This window comes from Sapajus apella, unplaced genomic scaffold (genome assembly GCF_009761245.1).
Source record: "Sapajus apella isolate SASKATOON/1434 unplaced genomic scaffold, GSC_monkey_1.0 scaffold31, whole genome shotgun sequence".
Lineage (NCBI taxonomy): Eukaryota > Metazoa > Chordata > Mammalia > Primates > Cebidae > Sapajus > Sapajus apella.
The window spans coordinates 807,469-833,001 of NW_022436971.1; the positions used below are offsets into that span (position 1 = coordinate 807,469).

The 25,533-nt window shown below is 46.7% G+C and overlaps 1 protein-coding gene across 2 annotated transcripts in view; it reads right to left on the reverse strand.

Annotated features, from left to right (window-relative positions):
• Positions 1-25,533, reverse strand: part of EFR3B (EFR3 homolog B) — a 113,630-nt gene that overhangs the window by 31,231 nt on the left and 56,866 nt on the right. The window contains exons 4-5 of one of the 2 annotated variants that reach the window (XM_032293953.1): positions 21,492-21,642; positions 1,548-1,669 (exon numbers count right to left, since the gene is read on the reverse strand). In XM_032293953.1, the coding sequence (XP_032149844.1) occupies positions 1,548-1,669; positions 21,492-21,642 (273 nt within the window). The remainder of the gene's footprint in view (positions 1-1,547; positions 1,670-21,491; positions 21,643-25,533) is intronic. The other variant, XM_032293954.1, reaches the window with a different exon arrangement.

Below are 25,533 nucleotides of genomic sequence, written 5' to 3' on the forward strand. Positions count from 1 at the left end.
CCCAAGCTGGAGTGCAGTGGTGCAATCATGGCTCACTGCAGCCTCGACCTTCCAGGCTCAAGTGATCCTCCCAACTCTGCCTCCTAAGTAGCTGGGAATATAGCCATGGTGCAGTCATGCCCAGCTAATTTTATTTTTTGTGGAGGCAGGGTCTCATTATGTTGCCCAGGCTGGCTTCAAACTCCTGGGCTCAAGTGATCCTCCTGCCCCAGCTTCCCAAAGTACTGAGCTTACAGACGTGAGCCATTGCACTTGGTCAATTTCTCTGTGATTTTACTTGAGGGGTTTTGCTTCTATGTTCAAGTATACTTCTGTCAACTAAGTGTTTTTATAAATTGGAGTGTGTGCATATAAAAGCATATCCCATAAGGCAAGTTGCTTGTCTTAAAGTGTTCATTCATTCTGTTATTCATTCAACAAGAATTTATCAAGTGCTACTGCTCTCCGGGCAATGTTAGTGCTTGGGATGCATCTGTGAGTAAAATGACAGACCCTGCCCTCATAGAGCTTACATTCCAGTGGGAAGAGACAGGTGGTGAACAAGAAACACAGAAGGTAATTTATGAAACTTCCAAAAAGGGAAAGAAACCCCAGCAGAGTGAGGGAGTAGGGAGTGGGCATGTGGGGGTGTGCAGGGCGGCTTTACTGACAAGGGGACATTTGAGCAAAGGTTTGACAGAGGCGACGCAGTGAGCTGTACGGATCCCTGGAGGAAGCATTCCAGGCACAAGCACAGACTGTGCAAAGGCCCTGGGGCAGTCTCTGTGGTGTGCTGGAAGGGAAAGAGTGAGCGGGAGGGCCAAGGAGATAGAGTGGAGAAGGCAGCTGGGATCAGCCAAGGGGCATACTTTGTCTCTTTATTGGTAGGTATAGATTTTGATGGTTAATGGTGAGTGGGCATGTTTCTGGAGTAGAAATGCATGTAATTCTGAACAAAGAGTATACGTGGGGGTGTATGTACATGCATGTGCTCTGTCACTGGCTCTCAAATTGGGCTCAAATGACTGTTATCTTACATTGAGCCCCTTTGTCCGGCCCAAGCAGTTTTTACTTTAGAAACCACATGTGGGGGCCAGGCGTGGTGGCTCCCTCCTGTAATCCCAGCACTTCGGGAGGCTGAAGTGGGCAGATCACCTGAGGTCAGGAGTTCAAGACCAGCCTGGCCAACATGGTGACACCCTGTCTCTACTAAAAATATAAGTATTAGCCAGGCTTGGTGGTGCATGCCTGTAATCCCAGCTACTTAGGAGGCTGAGGCATGAGAATCACTTGAATCCAAGAGGCAGAGGGTACAGTGAGCCAAGATCATGCAACTGCACTCCAGCCTGGGCAACAGAGTGAAACTCAATCTCAAAAAAAAAAAAAAAAAAACGAAAAGAAACCCCATGTAGGGAGCCAGGCACTGCCCGCCTGCCCGGCAACATCAGAGCAGACGTAGTAGACACTAACGAAAGCAGACACACAGTGGTGGGTTGGAAATTATCTACAGGACCCACTGTTGCTTCTGCTGTGGGCTGAACCAACCACCCTTGCCTTCCCCTACTCACTTAGTCTTGATTTCTAAGTCATCGTGGCTCGAGTGGCACATTTCACTGAATCGGGACACAAAGAAGTCATAGCTCCGGTGATAGGACGGGGTATCCTCCTCGATGTTGGCAAACTTCACAAACTATCAGGGAGGAAGGAGAGAAATACACAAGAGGTGACCCACCATGCTCCTCACTGCTGGGCATCCCCAGACCCCCTGCCATGGTCCAGCCACGGGAACCGTGCATCCCAGAGCCAGGTTGGCCAGCCTCGCAGAGCACGCTGGGGATATCTGAGTTCCCAGTCCCGCTCACCTCTCCCAGCTGCACAAGAAGATTGGAAAACAAGGCCCTTCTCAGGCCTCCCCTGCTGCGGGAGCAGAGGTAGAAGAGAAGGGAACATGAAGGGGGTCACGGAAGGACCTGCCCTCACCCCTCCATCTGGAGCTGCGCAAACACACGGGGGCTGAGAGGCTCTTAGCCAGTGAAAAAGCAGCAGCACCACCCTCAATGAATTCGAGGATGCAAGAACAAATCTGAAATCTGACTTAAAAATGTAATTACACTTTATTGTTAAAAATTGGAGTCTGGCCAGGTGCAGCGGCTGACGCCTCTAATCCCAGCATTTTGGGAGGCCGAGGCAGGTGGATCACTTGAGGTCAGGAGTTCGAGACCAGCCTGGCCAACATGGTGAAACCTTGTCTCTACTAAAAATACAAAATTAGCCAGGTGTGGTGGCCGGCACCTGCAATCCCAGCTACTTTGGGAATCTGAGGCAAGAGAATCCCTTGAACCCGGGAGGCAGAGATTGTAGTGAGCCAAGAACGCACCACTGCACTCCTGCCAGGCCAATGGTGCGAGACTCCATTTCAAACAAAAATAAAAACAAACAAAAAACAAAAATTGGAGTTAATTTTTAAAGTTTGCCATTTCAGTTCAGTAGGTCTTGATCAGCATCCTGGGCAGCTAGATTCCTTCTGCACCACAGTGCTGCACATTTGCAATTCTAAATAGGGACTTAATTTCAACTGAGTCCTGCAGAGAAGCAAGAATCATGAATTAAATGGAATTAAATTACTAAATATTTAATATGATTCTTATAGGATTTTGTTTTGTTTTGTTTTTTTGTTTTTTTTGAGACAAAGTCTCACTCTGTTGCCCAGGCTGGCGTGCAATGGCATGATCTCAGCTCGCTGCAACTTCCTCCTCTCGGGTTCAAGGGATTCTCCCACCTCAGCCTCCAGAGTAGCTGGGATTACAGGACATCATGCCTAGCTATTTTTTTTTTTTTTTGTAGAGACGGAGTTTCACCATGTTGGTCAGGCTGGTCTTGAACTCCGGACCTCAGGTAATCCACCCACCTCGGCCTCCCAAAGTGCCGGGCTTACAGGCATGAGCTACCATGCCTGGCCTTTATAGGTAATTTTTAAAATGTTATTAATCTCGTACCCCCAAACAAGTCTAAAAAGTCAGATCCACTATAAGATATATTCTCCATTATTTCGCCCTGTATTATTATTTAATTTTTATAAGCATGTTTTGGTTCAAAAAGGATATGGTATTCTTCCTAAAAATATCTAGTTAGTAGACTCTTATGATATTTAGTATTGTCAATTTGTGTCCATATTTAATGACTTAAAAGTTGTTAATAGCTTTTTCTGGATGAAAAGCAGCAGCTTCCATGAACATCATTAATGATTGTAGTGTTTTGTTCTTACAATAATAAATACAACAGCTATTTTCTGTTGACTGAGAGGCTTCCAACCTACAAAGAAAATAAGGAGACCTTTCCTTCCAAACTACACCTAAAATGTATTTGCATATTTAGGAGTGAATATTCTGATATTAGCAATAAATCCAGGTGACATTGCTGGCACGACTGATGTGGTGATGCAGGAGAGGCACAGTGGTAGGGGCCAGGCGCGGTGGCTCACGCCTGTAATCCCAGCACTTTGGGAAGTCGAGGCAGGCGGATCATGAGGTCAAGAGATCGAAACCGTCTTTGCCAACATGGTGAAACCCCATCTCTACTAAAAATAGAAAAATTAGCTGGATATGGTGACATGCATCTGTAATCCCAGCTACTCGGGAGGCTGAGGCAGGAGAATCCTTTGAACTCAGGAGGTGGAGGTTGCAGTGAGCCGAGATCACACCATTGCACTCCAGCCTGGCGACAGAGTGAGACTCTGTCTCAAAAAAAAAAAAAAAAAGAGGCATGGTAGTAATCCATGTGATCACAAGATCATCGATTATGTACAAGTACAGAAGAGTTCCAGAAAGAAGGCTGAGTTGGGCCTTTGGCTGCCTGGCCTTCATAATCCTGGAACACAGAGTTGAGGTGCTGAAGCCAGGTCTGGCCGAAGTTGAAGTTGGGTGCTTCACTGCTCTTAACCCTGAGAGCATGTTCCCTGGCCGCACTCCTCACAGCCAAAGGCTGGCCCGGTCGAGGTGTCTGTCCACTCAAAAGAGACACACAGTCTCTAGCAGGTTCTAATGCAGATCTAGCTCTTAACTGGAGATGTGGACTTTGAATGAGACATCTAACTTCTTTTGATGTTTTGGTTTTCCCATGTGCAAAATAAGCGGCCTTGCTGTCACTGAGGTTCTATTATTTTAAAGTTTTAGAAATTTATACTGTGTCTACTTCAAATATGATGAGGCAGATTAAAATAAGACTCCCAGTGTATGTGTAAGAGTGCATACATTTTAGAATAAAAGAAAAAATGGGCCGGGCGCGGTGGCTCACGCCTGTAATCCCAGCACTTTGGGAGGCCGAGGCGGGTGGATCACGAGGTCAAGAGATCGAGACCATCCTGGTCAACATGGCAAAACCCCGCCTCTACCAAAAATACAAAACATTAGCTGGGCATGGTGGCACGTGCCTGTAATCCCAGCTACTCAGGAGGCTGAGGCAGGAGAATTGCCTGAACCCAGGAGAAGGAGGTTGCGGTGAGCCGAGATCGCGCCATTGCACTCCAGCCTGGGTAACAAGAGCGAAACTCCGTCTCAAAATAAAGAAATAAATAAATAAAATTAAAAAAAAAAAAGAAAAAATGAAAAAAGGCCAATAATAAAGAGAGAGAAACAAACACACCCTTTGTCCCCAGCATGCAGTGACTGTGCATACATCAGGAGAATGAATGGCCAAACTTTATGTTCACTGGTTTGGGAGTTTGTGGGCCAACAGTTATGAATATCTTAGAAGGCTTTTTTTTTTCTTTGAGTCAGTGTCTCTCTGTCATCCAGGTTGGAGCACAGTGGTGTGATCTTGGCTCCCTACAACCTCTGCCTCCTGGGTTCAAGTGATTCTCCCACCTCAGCCTCCCTAGTAGCTGGGACTACAGCTATGATGCCTGGCTAATTTTGTATTTGTAGTAGAGATGGGGTTTTGCCATGTTGGCCAGGCTGGTCTTGAACCTGACCTCAAGCGATCCACCTGCCTCAGCCTCCCAAAGTGCTGGGGTTACAGGCGGGAGCCACTGCACCTGGCCTAGAAGCTTACATAATGTCAGGTACTACCCTAAGACTTGTACATACATCATCGATTTTATTTTTTAAAACGATTCTAAGTTAGAGAGATTTTTATTGTCATTTTATAGACAAAGAGACTGACATCCACATAGTTAAGCAACTTGCGCAAGGCCCTGCAGGAGGGTCATAGTGCCCTGCATCCTGCCGCCTGTCTCCAGGACTTCCTCCCTGAAAACCTTGGGTTTTCGTTTTTTGTTTTGTTTTTCAGCTTTATTGAGATATAATAGACAAATAGAAATTGGTTTTTTTTTTTTTTTTTTTGGGATGGAGTTTCGCTCTTGTTACCCAGGCTGGAGTGCAATGGCGCGATCTCGGCTCACCGCAACCTCCGCCTCCCGGGTTCAGGCAATTCTCCTGCCCCAGCCTCCTGAGTCGCTGGGATTACAGGCACGCGCCACCATGCCCAGCTAATTTTTTGTATTTTTAGTAGAGATGGGGTTTCACCATGTTGACCAGGATGGTCTCGATCTCTTGACCTCGTGATCCACCCGCCTCGGCCTCCCAAAGTGCGGGGATTACAGGCTTAGCCACCGTGCCCGGCCTGAAATTGTTTATATTTATATATTTAAGGTTTACAACTTGATGTTTTACTTATGTATTCATTCATTTATAGAGACAATGTCTCACTCTGTCGCCCAGGCTGGAGAGGAGTAAGGCAATCATGGCTCGCTGGAGCCTGGAACTCCTGAGCTCACGTGATTCTCCTGCCTCCTGAGTAGCTAGGACTAGAGGTGTGCACCACCATGCCTGAATATATATATACTTTTTTGTAGAGACAGGGTTTCATTATGTTGCCGAGGCTGGTCTCAAACTCCTGGGCTCAAGCAATCCCCCCACGTAGGCCTCCAACTTGATGTTTTTGACATATATTTGAAATAGTCACCCCCACAGTTAAGCCACTTAACATATCACCTCACATAGTTGCCATTTTCTTTCCCCTTCCCTCCTTCCTTTCTGTGGTAAGAACACTTAAGATAGCTAAGATGTGGAAACAACGTAAACATCTGACAAAGAAATGGGTATGGAAAATGTGGTACGTGTGTGGTATGTATACACACACACACACACACACACACAGTGGAATATTATTCAACCTTAAAGAAGGGATAGCTGCAACAACATGGATGAGCCTAGAAGACGTTATACCAGGTAAAATAAATCAAACACAGAAAGACAGACGCTGCCTGATCTCACTCATATGTGGAATCTAAAAAGTCAAGCTCAGCCGGGCGCAGTGACTCACACCTGTAATTCCAGCACTTTGGAAGGCTGAGGTGAGTGGATCACTTGAGGTCAGGAGTTCGAGACCATCCTGGCCAACATGGTGAAACCCTGTCTCTACTAAAAATACAAAAAATTTGCTGGGTGTGGTGGCACACACCTGTAATCCCAGCTGCTCGTGAGGCTGAGGCAGGAGAATTGCTGAACCCGAGAGGCAGAGGTTGTAGTGAGCCAAGATTTCACCACTGCACTCCAGCCTGGGTGACAGAGTGAAACTCCATCTCAAAATAAAATAAAATAAAATAAAATACTCAAGCTCATAGAAGCAGAGTAGAAGGGTGGTTGCCAGGAGCTGGGGGCAGTGGAGCTGGGGAGATATTGGTCAAAGGGTACAAAGGTTCTCCAGTTTTTATTCCTGCCTTCTGCTTCCTCTAGCCTCAGGCTAGATGACATTGTTAGGGAAGAATAAGAGGAGGAAAAGAAAGTGGCCAAGAGGCACCTTAATACTGTTTTATTAAGAGGGTCGGGGACAGGTAGGTGGGGCTGGAGGTGGGAGGACTCTGCTTTTCAAACACTACCAGACAGCAGAGTCACAGGGCACTGCTGAGCACACCGATTTCTGCTCCCCACCCCTCCCAGGCATGCTGAGTCTGTCCTGGAAGAGGCCTGGGAATCTCAGTGGGCCTGTCTGAGACCCACACCTGGGAGCCGCAGGCAGGGGCTGACTGGCAGTCCAGCCTTCCCTCCTCCTCTCCCCTCCCTCACCCATGCCCCTCGGAACCCATTCCTGATCCGGGTGGAAATGGAACACCAAGACCCCTCCATAGTCAACTTTGAGTCTCCTCTTCCTCAGGGAGCTGTGGCACCACAGGACTGACGGGCAGTCAGGCCACGTGGCCAGCGCAGCTGCTCACGGCCAGTGTCTGTCCTCATTATCTCTGCTGTCTACGCCGTTAAATATTTTAATCATTATCCCTGGCTGTAAGGTCAAAATTGACATTAAAATCAATTTTTAAAAATGAAAGTTCTGCAGCTACCCCTGAGGTGGTGTAGGGTAGAAAACATAAGCGGGAATCCCTTTCCTAAAACCACAGAAGGTCAGCAGTTTCTCCTGAATCTGTCCCAAGCGCGTCAGCCACAGCTGCTAACCTCACTGGAAAGCTCCCTTGTTCTCTCCTTTTGCAACTCCCTGAGTCCCTAGATGTATGTGCTTCTGTGCTCTTCTTCCCTGAAAACTTAGTTTTGAGTCTTCAAAATTTTTAGACAGAGTCTTACCCTGTCGCCCAGGCTAGAGTGCAGTGGCGCAATCTTGGGTCACTGCAACCTCTGCCTCCCAGGGTCAAGCAATTCTCCCCCCTCAGTCTCCCAAGTAGCTGGAATTACAGGCGCACACCACCATGCTCAGCTAAGTTTTGTATTTTTAGTATGGGGTTTTGCCATGTCGGCCAGGCTGGTCTTGAACTCCCAACCTCGTGATCTGCTGCCTCAGCCTCCCAAAGTGCTGGGATTACAGGCGTAAGCCACTAAGCCTGGCCTGTTTTCTTTTCTTTAAAATGTGCCTGTCACCTCTGACCAGCCTGGCCAAGGTGGTGAAACCCAGTCTCTATTAAAAAAAAAAAAAAAGAATTAGCCACCCACAGTGGCTGGCACCTGTAATCCCAGCTACTCGGGAGGCAGAGGTTGCAGTGAGCTGAGATGGTGCCACTGCACTCCAGAATGGGCGACAGAGCAAGACTCCGTCCCCCCCCCAAAAAAAATGTATCTATCGCCTCCTAGGAACATGAATAAAGTAGAGAAGATTCGGAAAAGCTCCCTGAGCTCCTGGAGCAATGGGAACTGTGTGAACTCAAGGCATATTATTAGTAAGGTTCTTATTCTAAGAGGCTTAGACTTTTTATGACCCCTACAGGATTCAGCACCACACAATCACTGAACAGCAGTGTGTGCTGGGACAATGTACAAATACATTCCACTCACAACTTAAAAAACAGCACGCCATTCTTAATATGCCCAGGACTCCACCCACTGTTCCTTCCCATCCCGCTTAATCAGAAAAACAAATTTCAGATATTGTTGTAGTAAAGCTTATTTGCTTTCGTTTAACCTATGCCTTGTTCTGTTGGAAGCCTTCAAAATATCTAAAAGACATCACAAAGCGTAAGTTCTAGAAGAGGCTATTCATTTGTAGTTTTCATCAGGAATGGCCATGACAGGCCCAGTTAACACCTATATTCCAAGTAACAACAACATCAAATATTTCTGTGGCACTCGCTGCTTAGCACGTCAGTGTTTAGTTGTCTATGACTGCTATCTCTGCCTCAGTCTGCATATCATCTTCTCCCCAGTGTGTCAAATCTCCCTCTGCTTATCTCTAATAAAATGCTTTTGATTGCATTTAGGCCCACCTGGAAAATCCAAGATAATTTCCTAATCTTAAATTAAGTCAGTCCTTAACTTAATCACAGCTGCAATGACACTGTTTCCATGTAAAGTAACACGCACAGGTTTCCAGGATAAGATGCACACATCTATTGCTGCATCGTATTCCAGCTGATCACAACATCCATGATCTGATAAAATTTTCAGCAAATGAGTGAGTTTAGCAGAACATGTGTTGCTCCCGTGACAGAGATGATAAAACTAGGCTTAAAGGGAGCAAGTGAATTATTTCAGCTCAATCCGCGTGTGACAGGTGGAGCTGAGACTCAGGCTTGAGAATTCTCACACTGGGTCCCATGATCTTAGCTCTTTATATTTTAATGTGTATCAGAACTACCTAGGGAGCTTGTTTAAAATGCACATTTCTGAGCCACTCCAGCCTACTGCCATCCTACTGAACAGACTCTCTAGGGGTAGGACTTAGGTATCTGCGTTTTCTCCTCCCTCCCTCCCTCCCTCCCTCCCTCCCTCCTTCCTTCCTTCCTTCCTTCCTTCTGTCACAGGGCCCAGGTTGGAGTGCAGTGGTGATGCAGCCTTGACTTCACTTCAGCTCCTGAGTAGCTGGAACTACAGGTGCATGCCGAAACGCCCAGCTAATTTTTTATTTTGTACAGATGGAGTTTCAGTGTTGCCCAGGCTGGTATCGAATTCCTAGGCTCAGGTGATCTGCCTGCCTTGGCTTCCCAAAGTGCAGGGATTACACGCGTGTGCCACTGCGCCCGGCCACGTATCTGCATGTTTAAGCGCCCGCTTCCCCTCTTCAAGCGCAGGGGATGTACAGGCTGCATGTACTTGGCCCAGGGTAAACTGGTTCCACAGCTACAGAAATGTTCCGAGGCAGGCTGAGGGGAAGAAAACTCTCACAGAGCCTTGGGAAAAGCTAGGGAAGCATGTCCTTGGTCATGGAGGTCCGTCAAAGCTGGATGAATGGATAGCCACTTCATTTGAAGGGGAGAACTGGGGGGGTTAGGGCTTGAACCAAGGGTAGCATGGTGCCATCTCTGGAGCACACTGTTTGCCCTCTGGAGCCCAGGACTGCCTAGGAAGCTACAGCCTTGAGGCTTGGGCTGCTGACCGTTCCATTCCCTCTGGCTGCCAGGACTCTTGCTCTGTCAGATATTCTAGTGAAGCTGCACTTAATGTCAGTCCCCCATCTCTCATGGAGAAGGTATGTGCAACAGGGCTGTCTGATGAAACAAGTGCCTTTTTGGTACCAGGATCTCGAGCCTCCTTAGGAACCCCTGGTTTGATAGCTTGTGGGGTGGAGCTTCCCCTCCCTGAGCCTGAAAGTATAAAAGCACAGTTGCAGCAGCCTAGCTGGATCACTGGTCAGGGAGCACTGGCCATGGGTCTCTGTGGGGGCAGTTCCTAGAGAGCCCACCCTATGTTGCTCCTGAATCTTCCAGGGGTTGACATGAGGGGGCCAAGCTGGAAATTTTGGTGATAGTGATTCAGAGGGTCTGATGGGGTGTTTCCCGGGAGCCCTGGTCAAGGGACCACACCTACTGTGGAAATCCACCGAGGAATGTGCCAACATCTGGCTCAGATGAGGTTGGGACTTTTGGGTTTTATAGCAAGTAAGGCCTTCTTCCCTCTTAAAGAGGCAGCATAGTGTTAATGATTACAAGCAGGGGTTTGGAGCCAGACCACACATTTGAATCCTAATTATTAGTAGGGGGATCTGGAACAAGTTACTTAAAGCTCCCTGTGCCTCAGTTTCCCTATCTATCGAATGGGGGCAACCCAAGCACCTGCCTTGTAGGCTTGGAATGACCAGACTCTACCTGCCCTGCCTATCACAGTTAACCGCTGCCTCCTCATTTTTCCCCCAGTGCATTTTGGCCTGCCATCAATACTCCATGAGTTTCCTCTGGGCCCATTTACCTGTGTGACTGGTCACTATTTCTTTAAATGCATGATACAGCAGGAACTTCCTGTTTCACCCCTACCATTGTGAATTCACACTTACAGATGACTTTTATTAAAATTCGAGTTGTCTAATGCATGAGATCACGAAAGAATAAAGTTTATTTTTTTTAAGGTCTAGCAATGATGAAGAAGGTTGCCATAGCAACAAACTGAAGATTTTGAACATGTGGCATTTCAAAGGCCAGGGACACTGCTAGAGCCACCCTTTCAAGATCAAAGTTTTAGCTCTTTACACACAACAAAGGGCGCCAAGCTTGCTGGAATGATCACCCACCCTGCAGTACAGGCAGGCGGGAGGCACAATGGTTTAAAAACTGAGGGTTACTAAGGGTCAATAGAGAGAGCAAGCTCCAAAGACTGGCCTTGCAGTAACAGCTCTCCCCTGGTCTGGAAAAGGGAAGCTGAGCTGGCTGGCCATCGTCATGGGCCAAGTCTTTCCAAACAGAAGACAGCCATTCCCTCTTGTATAGGTGGGCATCCTGAACCAACCAACTTCCTGCTGTCAGTGACAGAACTATAGTTAAAAATACTGGGCATACGGCTGGGTGCAGTGGCTCATGCCTGTAATCCCAGCACTTCGGGAGGCTGAGGTGGGCGGATCAGCTGCGGTCAGGAGTTTGAGACCAGCCTGCCCAACATGGAGAAACCCCGTCTCTACTAAAAAAAACAAAAATTAGCTGGGCATGGTAGCACATGACTGTAATCCCAGCTACTCGGGAGGCTGAGGCAGGGGAATTGCTTGAACCTGGGAGATGGAGGTTGCAGAGAGCCGAGATCACACCATTGCATTCTAGCCTGGGCAACAGGAGTGAAACTCTGTCTCAAAAAAAAAAAAAAAAAAAATACTGGGCACACATAGAACCCTAGCTCTCTCACAGTTCAAGGACTACAGGCCTTTTTGCTGCATTTACCCACACAAAGAGAAAGGAGAATTGCTTCTTTGCTTCACTAGACTTCATCTGGCTAGAAAAATCAATACCAAAAAACAGTGCCCAAATCTAAGACAAGGTCCTACCTGGAAGCAGATCTTGCCAACCACATGGTTCTGAGCTTATCATTGCCTGGCCCTTTCTCCCCATTGCCCTTGTTTACAGCAATTCCCTGGAGCAGTTTTCACGTAGCCAGAAGCACAGTCCATCCCATCTTAACTTGATCATGTCCTGCCAACCTCCTGACTACCAGCAAGGCATAGTAATTCCCCAAATCTGTGACATGCTCTCCTGTCCACCCACATTACACAGTCCCTCCTTCAAGACTCTGCAAAACTGGCTCTGGTTTTAGGGACTCCTGAGAAAGACTAGTCCTTGCTGGCCCCAGGACGCCATCCCTGCTGGCCCCAGGCAGCCCCATATGCTGGACTCCAAGGCCTACACTCAGGAAGCACAGACCTCAGGGAGCACCCCATGTCTACCTCTGCTCAGACCTCAGGGAGCACCAGCTGGGTGCCTCTGCCCTCAGAGCCTGTCCTTAGCTGGTGCTGAGCCCCATGCCTTGGGCCGTTCCACTAGCCTTGCAGTTCTGACCTCACCTGACTTCAGAGAACCCACCTCTGGCCTGCTGGTCTCTAGCAGTGCTGATTTTTGAACCAAAGTGCTGGAGATTGGGGTATATCTAGTCCACATATGACAGTTAAAACCACAAGAGTTAATGAAATTGTCCAGGGGCAGCATATTCAGTGGGAAGAGGGCAGAGCACAGAGCCTTGGAGATCATAGACACTCAGGGGCATGAGGAAGGAGAGAATCGCTGAAGGACACTGTCTTGGCTTCCTGTGGCTGCTGTAACAAATTACCTTGATTTAGTGGCTTAAAACAACACACATTTATTATCTGAGTTCTGGAGCTCAGAAGTCTCCAATGGGTCTGCATGGCTGCATTCCTTCTGAGGGCTCCGGGGAGCATCCATTTCCTTGTGCTTTCCAGCTTCTAAAACCACCTACATCCTTTGGCTCATGTCCCCTTCTCCATATTCCAAACCAGCAGCAGAGCATCTTCAGATCTCTTTGTCCCTGTCCCTCCACTTCCATCATCACATCCCTTTCTGTCTGACTCTGATTCTCCTGTGTCCCTCTTATAATGACCCTTGGGATTATATCAGGCCCACCTGGATTATCCAGGATAATCTCCCCCAGCTCAAGATTCTTAACTTGATCACATCTGCAAAGTCCCCTTTGTCATATAAAGTGGCATTCACAGGTTCCAGGGATTAGGACATAGGCAACCTTGGGGTGAGGGGGCATCATTCAGCCTACCACAGAAATTAAGCAGGGTGAGTCCAGTGGGAAGAGTCAGGGTGACAGACCTGAGGAAGCCAAGGGAGTGTGAAGAAGGGTGTGATCCCCAGGGAGAAATGGGGGTGATCCCAGGGAGAAATGGGTGCAATCCTAGGGAGAAATGGACACAATTTCAGATCATGATCCTCAGGGAGAAACGGGAGCAATCCCAGGGAGAAATGGGCACGGTTCCCAGGGGAGAATCGGTGTGATCCCCAAGGAGAAATGGTTGTATGGTTGTTTGCAATCCCAGGGAGAAATGGGCACAATCCCAGGGAGAAACGGGTGAAGTCCCCAGGGGAGAATGGGAGCAATCGCTGGGAGAAACGGGAGCATCCCAGTGAGAAATGGGAGCAATCCCAGGGAGAAATGGGAGCAATCCCAGGGAGAAACGGGAGCATCCCGGTGAGAAATGGGAGCAATCCCAGAGAGAAATGGGAGCAATCCCAGTGAGAAATGGGAGCAATCCCAGGGAGAAATGGGCGAGATAAAAGATAAAAGATAAAAACATGAGGGGAAAGGTGGGTGGGGAGCAGGTTATTTGCATGGTTTCCACAGATTCTAAGATTCTAACTGCAAAGACAAAAATGTAATTTTACAATGGAGAGGGTAGCTGGCCACACCCTGGGCCAGAATCACACTTGGCATCCATAAAAGTGGGACACAGACATTTCTGCCTCCTGCTGTGATACCCAGTATAGCAACCCGCAACCCCCATGAAGTGTTATAGCCAAAAGTAGCTACCTGCATCCAATCAAACCTTCAGATCTAATTCCAGTTTGCAGGAAACACAAGAGACAGGAGAGTCAGGTGAGTGACACCACAGGAAAGAACCAGACAAATCCAGAATGGGGGACATTCTACAAAGCAACTTAACTTTCCTCTTCAAAAAGTCAATGTCACGAGTAAAAGAGGCACAGAGTGAGGTTGGAAAGCTGCTGAGAGAGGTAAGGGACGTAGGAAACAAAGAAACACAGTCTTTATTATAAAGTTCTGATTTGAAAAAGGCTAGCAATGTAGACAACGGGGGACAAGTCGGGAAACCTGGATTTGGACAACATATGAAAATAAGATCGGGGAATGACTCGATTTTGTCAGGCAAGATAATGGCATTTTGTAGTTTGCAGGAGAATGTAATTTTTTTTGTTTTTCTCTTGTTTATTAATTTAATTTACTTCTACAGTGCAAGAGATTTGAACTTGTGTTTAGATTGAGGGAAGGAACCAAAGCAAGGCAAAGGGTGGAGATGGGGAGGGGGAGAAAGAATGGATCCAGGGAGGCTCTGGAGGGGCTGGGCACCTCTTCCTTTGGAGAGGAAGAATATGGACACTGGAAGTGGGAGGAGCCCCCCGGGACAGCCCCCATTTCCTGAGTGGGAGAAAAAGCAAATGGATCTTGAGACTGAAGAAGCTGATTTGGGAGGGGAGTTGAGGAGAAAATGGAAGCTTCGTGAGGACCACCTGGAGGAAACCCTGGTAAACTCCTAGTGCACCAATGTGTGGAGGCCCTGACTCACAGGCCATGTGGTTTTCTGAAGTGGGGGCATTTGGTGGAGAAGGCGGGGTGGCTGTGCCGACCCCGGGAGGGTGAGGCAGGTGGACAGAAGGTGTCCTGAGGGCCCAGGAGGGTGGCAGAGGAAGGGAGTCTCAGCAAGAGTGGGAGCTTGGGGGTAAGAGGAGAGCTGGGGAGGTGAGACCTCGTGAGTGGGAGGAGAGCGAGGGAGCAAGGTGGAAGAGAACAGGGCGCTGCACAGACTGAGTCACAAGGAGGGATATCTCCAAGACCCCCACCATCCAGGACCCTCACGACCCTGGCCCTGCTGCAGAGAGGCAGCCCTCCCACTCATCTGCTGAGTGATTAGCTTTGCACTAGCCTCTGAGTGGGCTTGGTTTGAGGTTGTGGCACAGTAAAAGCACAAATGCCTGTGTGCCATTGACTCTGGGTTACTCAGAGGACAACTTTTTATTTTTTATTTTTATTTTTCATTTTTTTTGAGATGGAGTTCACTCTTGTTGCCCAGGCTGGAGTGCAATGGCACAATCTTAGCTTGCCACTACCTCTGCCTCCCAGGTTCAAGCAATTCTCCTGCCTCAGCCTCCCGAATAGCTGTGATTACAGGCATGCACTACCATGCCCAGCTTATGTTTGTATTTTTAGTAGAGACAGGGTTTCTCCATGTTGGTCAGGCTGGTCTCAAACTCCCGAACTCAGGTGATCCTCCCACCTTGGTGTTCCAAAGTGCTGGGATTACAGGTGTGAGCCACCACATCTGGCCAAGTATAACTTTTCAAAAATGGAGGTGAAATTCACATAACCTAAAATTAGCCTTAAGTGCCCAATTCAGTGGCCTTTAATCCATTTACAATGTTTTGCAATCAAAACATGTTCCTCCCCCCAAAAGAAAACCCTGAACCCACTCAGCAGGCCCTCTCCATTCCTCTCCCCCATTGCCTGGCAAACACAAATCTATTTCCTGTCTCTACCCCGAACTGGATACTCCATATAAATGAGATGATAAATATGTGGTCTTTGGGTTGTTTCTACATTTTGGCTCTTGTGAATACTATTGCTGTGAACACTTTGTGTACAGCTATTTGTTTGAGAACCTGTTAATAATTATTTTGGGTATACACCTTAGCAGAATTGCTGGGCCATATGATAATCCCATATGTTCAACTTTTTGAGGAAGCACTAAACTATTTTCCATAGGTGCTACCCCATTTCATGTTTCCACCATCAATGCATGAGGGTTTTGGTTTCCACATCCTTGCCAACATTTGCCATCATTCGTGTGTGTGACTGTGTTTTTAATCGGCATCTTAGTTGGTGAGGTGAAGTGGCATCTTGCTGCGGTTGTGATTTGTATTTCCTTAATGATGAGTGATTCGAAGTATCTTTTTGTGTGCTTCTTGGCCATGTGTGTATCTTTTTTGGGGAAATGTCTATGTGAGTTCTTTGCCCGTTTTTAATTGGGTTGTCTTTTTGTTGTTAAGTCTTAAGAATCATTTGTATATTCTGGTTATTGAACCCTTATTAGATATATGATTTGTAAATATTTTCTCCCTTCCGTGGGTTATCTTTTTACTGTCTGGATTGTGTCCTTTGGTACATAAAAGTTTTAATTTTTCCTTTTTCTTTTTTTTTGAGACAAAGTCTTGCTTTGTCACCCAGGCTGCAGTGCATTGGAGTGATCTCAGCTCACTGCAACCTCCATCTCCTAGCTTCAAGCAATTCTCCCACCTCAGCCTCCCAAGTAGCTGGGATTACAGGCATGCACAATCACACCCCAGCTGATTTTTGTATTTTTAATAGAGACGGGGTTTCATGATGTTAGCCAGGCTGGTCTGGAACTCCTCACAAGCGACCCACCCGCCTTGGCCTCCCAAAGTGCTGGGATTATAAGAGTAACCCACTGCACCTAGCCAAAGTTTTAAATTTTGATGAAGTTCAATTTATCTATGTTGTTTCTATAGTTGCTTTTGCTTTTGATATCATATCTAAGAATCCATTGCCAAATCCAAGATCGTAAAGACTTATCCCTATAGTTTCTTCTAAGAGTCTTATAGTTTTAGCTCTTACATTTAGGGCTTTGATCTATTTTGAGTTAATTGTTGTGTGTGGTGTGAGATAGAAGTGAAAGTATAAACTTTCAATGTATGAATCTTCGTAATATTTTACTATGTGTATACACTAGGCCAATATGTTAGATTGTTTATGTAGAGGATCTCAGGATCATTTAATATTTTTAGTTTATCATTAGTAAGTGCCCTTAAAAAGTCAGGACATGTGGTGATTGACACTGTCCCCAAGACATGCATCTGGACCCATCATGCAACGAGGCAGATGTGCAGAAGTGAACTCCGAGCAAGGAAGGGTTTTAGCTGGCCCTGCCTCCCCACTGTCTCCTGGTTTTCCAGTCCCTCCTCTTGATCCAAAGCCCAGGTATTCTCATTAAGGGCTGGAAAGCATCACTTAAATTTTCGCTGGGCACAGTGGCTCACACCTGTGATCCAGCACTTTGGGAGGCCAGGGCGGGCAGATCACCTGAGGTCAGGAGTTTGAGAAGGGCCTGGCCAATATGGTGAAATCCCATGTCTACTAAAAATGCAAAAATTAGCCAGGTGTGGTGGTGGGTGCATGTAATCCCAGCTACTCAGGAGGCTGAGGTGCGAGAATTGCTTGAACTCTCTCTGGGAGACTCTGTCTCAAAAAAAAAAAAAAAAAAAAAAAAAAGGGAAAAGAAAGTAAAAAAAAAAAGCATCACTTAAATTTTTAAAATTGTACTTTACTGCATGATGTAAAGTGCAGGGGTGGTATTAGCAAATCTGGATTTTGTGACAAGTCTTCCAACAACTGCATCCTTGGGATGATCAAGCACAACCTGTATAAATATCTATCCCAGGGGAGGAAGCAAGGGAGGGACAAGGAGAGGGAGAGGAGAAAGAAAGAATAAAAGAAGGAAGGAAGGGAAGGAATCCTACACAGGCTTAAGACAAGCATGGGTCAGTGGTTCCCAGACCTAAATGGCATCACGTGGGAAGCAAAAATTCACAGATTCCCAGGTCTCCTCTCCAGAGATGTGTGTCTCATTGAGCCCTAGGAATCAGTAGGTTTCCAAAGCTCATTGGTCTGAGTTGGGGACCTTGAAGGGGGTATGGTTTCTGAAGAGACACTCTACAGGGGGGAGATCTGTGCTATACCAGTTCAGGAAGCACAACCAGGTCTAAAGGGAAAGCTACAGGGAGGCAGCGTGGACTCAGGGTGAGGCTTTTTCTTGACTTTCACCCACAGGGCCGGGGGGCTGCCTTGTGATAGACTAAGCCTGGTCATGGGAGCATCTGCACAGAGGCCACGTGCCATGCTTTGGAATCTATGGGGAGGACTTCACATCCGGTGGGGCCGGTGAGGGGCTTCTGACCTTGCCACCCCTCAGATTCTAGGGAGAATATTGATAGACGCACAGGGGCTGAAAGAATCACTGCCTAAAGCCAGCGTTCCAGCTATGTGAGCACAGACAAGTCATCTCACTTCTCAGGGCCCCATCTCTACACTGAGAAATCTGACAAAACGAGGGCTTAGATGAGTTGATGCATTTTGCTTTCTTTTCCTTTTCTCCTTTCTCTTCTCCTCTTTCTTTTGATTTCCTGGTAGCAAAACCTTTTATCCAAATAAAATGCTGCAAACTTCCATTCAAACAATGAAAAGGACGGGCTGGGTGTGGTAGCTCACACCTGTAATCTCAGCACTTTGGGAGGCCAAGGCAGGTGGATCCCTTGAGGTCAGGAGCTGGAGAGCAGACCAGCTAACACGGCAAAACCCTGTCTCTACAAAAAAATAAATTAACTAGGGCAAGACGCTGTAGTTCACACCTGTAATCCCAGCACTTTGGGAGGCCAAGGCAGGCAGATCACCTGCCAAGATTGTGCCATTGCACTCTGGCCTGGGCAGCCTCTGCCTCCTGGGTTCAATCAATTCTCCTGCCTCAGCCTCCCAAGTAGCTAGGATTACAGAAAAGAGCCACCATGCCTGGCTAATTTTTTGTGTTTTTAGTAGAAGCAGGGTTTCACCATGTTAGCCAGGCTGGTCTCAAACTCCTGACCTCAGGTGATCTGCCTGCCTTGGCCTCCCAAAGTGCTGGGCAGGTCACTTGAGGCCAGGAGTTAGAGACCAGTCTAGCCAATATGGTGAAACCCCATTTCTACTAAAAGTTAGCCAGATGTGGTAGCAGGTGCCTATAATTCCAGCTACTGGGGAAGCTGAGGCAGGAGAATCACTTGAACCTGGGAGGCAGAGGTTGCAGTGAGCCGAGATTGCACCACTGCATTCCAGCCTATGCAACAGAGCAAGACTCCGTCTCAAAAAAAAAAAAAAAAATTAGCTGGGCATGGTGGCACACACCTTGAATCCCAGCTACTGTGGTGGCTGAAGCAGGAGAATTGCTTGAACTTGGGAGGCAGAGGTTGCAGTGAGCCAAGATCACGCCAGTGCACTCCAACCTGGGTAACAGAGTGAGGTTCCACTTCAAAAAAACCCGAAAAACCCAAAACAATGAAAAGGAGCTGGCTATTGGCTATTGGATGAAGTAGCAGTAAAGGGCCTAGAGACTTCTATTCCTCTTCCCCCAGGTCCCCCTTTCCCCCACAAAGCTCTGAATCCATTTGAAGACCTGTTTGGAACTCCTGGGCTGGACTCTCAGATAATGACATGCTGGCAGGTGTAAAATGATGAGGAGCAAAAGGACACTCTTCTCAGGAAGGCTCAAGAAGGTCTGGGCTCAGAGATCTGGAAAGAGCAGCAGACAGGGATGGCAAGGGGAAAGGCTGCCTTCCAAGCTGCCCTCTGGAGCTACTGCAAATATTTGACTTAACTTACTGACAATAGCTTGTTCTTAAATCATCTGTGTTGTCTGCAGTACAGCAATCATGAGTCAACTTGCTCTCTGACTGATGCGATGATTCACTGTGATGGGGAATCTGCAGGACACTGAATTTTCCAGGCACTAGCTGACAAAACACCTGCCCTGGGCTAGGATTTGCTACGCGGAAAGCTAGAGCTGGCAGCCACCTGCTTCTTGTGGCCCCCACAGATGCGTGATGGCTGGTTCATTTTCCATTCAGATGTTCCCTTTTAGGCTGTGGTTATCTTAAACAGGACAACTAAAACAGTATCTGAAGCTGTTGCCAGGGCAACTTGACAAAGGACTTTCCCCTCAGCTAGTATATGTGTAATGTGTCGAAGGCAGCTGGCTGCCAGGGATAGGAAAGAGAAGGGAACCTGTATAGGTTGCTACTCTTGGTCCTCAGAAGGAAAGTTGGAAGACTGTCTTCTGGTTAAATCAACTTATGTAGAACAGGAAAGCAACCCTGACCCATGCAATAAAAATTCAGGTTTGGGGCTGGGCATGGTGGCTCATGCCTGTAATCCTAGCACTTTAGGAGGCTGAGGTGGGTGGATCACGAGGTCAGGAGTTTGAGACCAGCCTGGCCAATATGGTGAAACCCCATCTCTACTAAAAATACAAAAATTAGCTGGGCGTGGTGGCACATACCTGTAGTCCCAGCTACTCAAGAGGCTGAGGCACTAGAATTGCTTGAACCCAGAGACGGAGGTTGCAGTGAGCCGGGATTGCACCACTGCACTCCAGCCTGGGCAACACAGTAAGACTCTGCCTCAAAAATAAATAAATAAATAAATAAAAAATAAAAACTCAGCTTGGGAGGCTAAGGGGCAAACCTTAAAGTTTTGTGATATCTGTAGCTAGATAAAGGCCTCACTTAAGACCTGTAAAATAGTTGCATCTAAGCTGCATGAAGACCTGGAGCTTAAAGTATGTCCTGAAGGGAAAGGAAGAGAGAGATGGCAAGAAATTAAAGACAACCAGGGCATGGGAGTTTGTTTAGATGCACACATGAAACTGGGAGTTTTTGACCTATCTGATAGCTCTTCTCTAAATCATACTCTCCCATGACTGCAGCCACTTGCACTGACACCAGTGTTAGAAAGCTTGGAGGACTTACAGAGACCAAGCTGAACCTGCTCATGGTATTGATGAAAAGACTGAGGCCCATGAAAGGTAACCTGCTCGACGCTTCACAGTAAGGGAAGGGCAGAACTAAGCCAGAAGCCCTGTTTCCTGCTTCCCTGTGGTCTTTCCACTGATCTGGTAGCTTTGTCCTGGGGACATCACTTTACTCTGTCTTTGAAAGAGGCATAGCCTGGACAGCTTTCAAGATATGCCCCCATAGAGTGCTGAGTGGTGAGGACCTTGGGCTCCTCCTGCCCTCCAAAGAATGCCTCTGTTTCCATCGATTTTTATATCTACTGGGGGACCCCACTTAAAATTATTTGAGGGGAAAAAAATTCTATCAGTAAAAAAGTTTGGTGATCATCAGTCTAACGCTGAACACATTAGATGGTGTTAATGGTTGCACAAATTTATGAATACAGTAAAACCACTGTGTTTTTTTTTTCTTTTTTTTTTTTTTTGAGATGGCTTCTCACTCTGTTGCCCAGGTTGGAGTGCAGTGGTGCGATCTCGGCTCACCACAACCTCCGCTTCCTGGGTTTAAGTGATTTTCCTGCCTCAGCCTCCTAAGTAGCTGGGATTAGATTACAGGTGTGTGCCACACCATCAGGCTTTTTTTTTTTTTTTTTTTTTCTGTATTTTTAGTATAGACGGGGTTTTGCCATGTTGGCCAGGCTGTTCTCGAACTCCTGACCTCAAGTGATATAACCCTTGGCCTCCCAAAGTGCTGGCCTTGGCCTCCCAAAGTGCTGGGATTACAGGTGTGAGCCACCATGCCCGGCCACCACTGAGTTTTAAAATGGGATGCTTGAAAGTAGTGAATTCTGTTTTTAAAAATTATTTTATTATATATCTATATAATTTGTTTAAAAAATGAAAGGGATCTTTGTTCACACAAAGGGAGACCCCAAAACAAGCAGTGTGTCACACTTAGGATTGGGAACTAAACAGGAACAGAATGTGACAATGCCAACCCTGAGGTCTCCCCTTCCCCTGCCAACCCCCAGGATTCGGGTGGGAGTCCAGGATCCCCCTGGGCCACTCCTTACCGAGTTGGTGCCAAGGATCTGCAGGTTGGGCTTCTCCGACTCCAGCAGCTTGGCCACCATCTTGAGGAAGCTCTCCACGAAGAGGTTGATGCTCTGGCAGTGGCAGGCCATGAGCAGCTGGTCCAAAGCCTCCATGGCAATGCACACGTACCTGGGGAGGGCAGCACACGCCATCACTGGCCGCACCCCTGCCACCCCGTGGCCCGACCGGGTCATGCCAGGTGTCAGCGCGGTGACCTGGGAAATGCACCATCCAGGTAACGAGGCTCCCCCACAGCCTGCCAATGTCTGGGCAGCCTTTCCAACAAGTGTCTGCTCCAGTCCAGAACTGAGTCAGAACAAACCTGGGCTGGAAAGAAGCCTGGAGACCAACTCATTCAGCCACTTATTTTACAGATTAAGAACAGGAGGATGGATGAGATGAGCATTTCATGAGTCAATACAAAGAGCAAGATTGATACCCACAATAGCAAACTCTAAGTCTAAACTCTGTGAGGTCGGAGAATTACCCAGTCCAAGTCAAGAGTGTTTTTGAGTGCCCACTGCGGAAAGGCTCTGTCCTAAACAGTGCAGGTGGTGTAAGGATGAGGAAGGCAGTCATTCAGCTGAATGAGCTGAGATAATACACAGCTTTTCCTTTAAAGGGAAAATAACTAACAAGAAAATCATGCATGATGTACTATAAGGTTTCCAAGGATGGAGAGAGATGGCTCGAGTGGGGAGGAAGTCAAGAGCTTTATGAAGAATCTGGGTCAGGCCTGAGGACCAACTTCAAGGCATAGAAAATTGCAAGTTTTGCGTTTGAAAGCCTCAGAAAGTACTCTGCAAGCAATGTGGTTGACAGCATTACTATGCAAGGCATAGAAAATTTGCAAGTGTTGTATTTGAAAGCCTCAGAAATCCCATGATAGATTACTATACAAGCAATATGGTTGACAGCATTACTATGTTTGGACAATACTCCCTACTGAGGGAATAAGACAGACAAGATGGATACAGAATAAATTTCTTTTCTCCTTATGAGGAAAGTTCCCTGTGTGAACTAAGTCTTAGTTCTACTTAAACAATTCCTCTCAATTCTAAAACCTGAGTGAACAACTTCAGAAACTAGGAATATACAACATCCAGTGTCAAAGAGCTAAGTCAGCTCACTAGATGACTGACAACTGGCATGGTTGGCTCTGTGTCCCCATCCGAATCTCACCTTGAATTGCAATAATCCCCACACGTCAAGGGCAGGGCACCAGGTGGAGGTAATTGAATCATGGGGTGGTTTTCCCCATACTGTTCTTGTGACAGTGAGTGCATTCTCTCGAGATCTGATGGTTTTATAAGGGGCTTCCCCTTTAGCTTGGCTTTCATTCTCTCCCCTGCCTCCGTGTGAAGAGGTGCCTCCCACCATGATTGTAAGTTTCCTGAGGGCTCCCCAGCCGTGCAGAACTGTGTAAGTCAATTAAACCTCTTTTCTTTATAAATTACCCAGTCTCGGGTATTTCTTCATAGCAGCATGAGAATGGACTAATACAGTGAAATAAAATGTCAAGCTAAAGCCTACTAACCTCTGTCCTCTATTTGCAATTCTACTCTTAGGAGAAGCAAAAAAGAGGGCCATGCCATCTCCTACCTCCAGCTCCTCAACCCCTGAAAATAACAATCTCATTTGTTATTCTTGCTGTTCTCTCCTCTGTGCTAAATATACCCAAGCCCTCCCAAACTAGCCTTCACAGGACAACCCCCAATTATCTTAGTTGTCTTACCCAATGCTTCTCATAAATCTCCCCAAAAAATGCCAAGAATCAAATTCCTAATAAGGAGAAAGACACCTCTAAGCTCAAATTTCATATTTGTTGCAAGAGTGTGACATAACTAGTAATGTCTACATTATAAAACATCATCCTTTACTTACAAAGCATTTGCATTCTAAAGAAAGAGGGTTTTTGTTGTTTGTTTTGTTTTGTTTTCTAGCAAGGAAGCTGCTGCAAACCTTTCAGAAATTATTCTGGTTAAAATCTTTATAGTTTTGGAGTTAAGTTTCTGGGGTAGAATGCTAGATTTCTCTCCAAAATATGTCCCTTTGCCTTTCCCTAGTAATTCAGAATTTTAGCTGTGCATGTGGCTGCTCACTTGGGACTCCATTTCCCAGTCTCTCGTGCTGTGAGGTGAGACCACATGACAAAAACATTGCCATTAAAATGAGGGGAAATGGCCAGGGCATGGTGGCTCATGCCAGGAATCCCAACACTTTAGGAAGCTAAGGTGGGCAGATTGCTTGAGCCAGGAGTTCAAGACAGCCTGGGCAACATGGCGAGACCCCTTCTTTACAAAAAATACAAAACTTTGCCAAGCATGGTGGTGTATGCCTGTAATCCCAGCTACTTGGAAGGCTGAAGTGGGAGGATCACTTGAGTCTGAGAGGTTGAGGCTGCAGTGAGCCATGATTGAACTACTGCACTCCAGCCTGGGTGACAGAGTAAGATCCGGTCTCAAAAATAAATAAACAGGCCAGGCAGAGTGGCTCACACTTGTAATCCCAGCACTTTGGGAGGCCAAGGTGGGTGGATCATGAGGTCAGGAGTTCAAGACCAGCCTGGTCAATATGGTGAAACCCTGTCTCTACTAAAAATACAAAAATTAGCTGGACATGGTGGTAGCACCTGTAGTCCAAGCCACTCAGGAAGCTGAGGCAAGAGAATCGCTTGAACCCAAGAGGCAGAGGTTGCAGTGAGTCAAGATCATGCCACTGCACTCCAGCCTGGGCGACAGAGCAAGACTTTGTCTTATTAAAAAATAAATAAATAAACAAACAAATAAAATAAGAGGAAGATATGTGAACATCAGCATCTCTTGATTATAAGACACAATTGTGTCCTCTCTTTCCCTCTTCCTACCAGCTGGGAAGTGGCAACAACTGGAGACCCAGAGAGGAAAGTCATGTGCTGCAGATCCCTGAATGACCTCATGGAGCACAGCCCACTGGCCCACTTCATAGTGGTGTGAGAGAGAAGAGAAACACTTCCATATTGCTGGAACCACTGTCTTTTTTAGTTTCTTTATACTCCAAATAGCACAGGAACCTAATAATCAGGTTTAGGAGTGCTTTAGAAGCCTGATGGCACAAATAAAGGTGAATTCTGAGCAATCCAAAGCAAACCAAGTGACTAACCTCATTGGAAAGGAAAGTAAGAGCCAGAAATTTGTCCATCCTGCTAGAGGTGAGATCATTGCAAGGCTTCATGAACTCAGAGTTTGGGCTCATGTGCCCATTACAGGATGGTGACCCTTCTACTTGTAATGTCAAATCGTGTGGAATAGAAAAGTACTTCCTGATACAAAGAAAATACAGGAGAGGTAAAGTAAGCAGAAAACTGTAAAGCCTAACTGGGGTACCAAGAAATCAGGTTAATGTTTCCTCAGTCAAAATCAAGTAGCAAAAGGCTTCTCTTACAAGATCACAGCAAGCTGTCACTATGGGATTTTATAATGTTTAAAGGTGCCCAAAACTCTAAAGTCAGGTTCATATGCTGTAAATATAATAAAGATGAGTTAAGAAGTTTTTCCTTCTTTATGTCTTGACCCAAATCATATCCATCATTGAATGTTAGGCAGATATTTAAAAGAAAAAAAATTTTTTTAGACAGAGTTTTGCTCTAGTTGCCCAGGCTGGAGTACAATGGCGTGATCTCGGTTCACTGCAACCTCCACCTCCCAGGTTCAAGCAATTCTTCTGCCTCGTCCTCCTGAGTAGCTGGGATTATAGGTGCCCACTACCATACTCAGCTAATTTTTTGTATTTTTAGTAGAGATGGGTTTTCACCATGCTGGCCAGGTTAGTCTTGAACTCCTGACCTCAGGTGATCCACCCACCTTGGCCTCCCAAAGTGCTGGGATTACAGGCATGAGCCACCACACACAGCCTATTTAAAAATTCTTGATTAGCTAGTCTTTTTTTCTTTTTCTTTTCTTTTTTTTTTTTTTTTTTTTTTTGAGATGGAGTTTCGCTCTTGTTACCCAGGCTGGAGTGCAATGGCGCGATCTTGGCTCT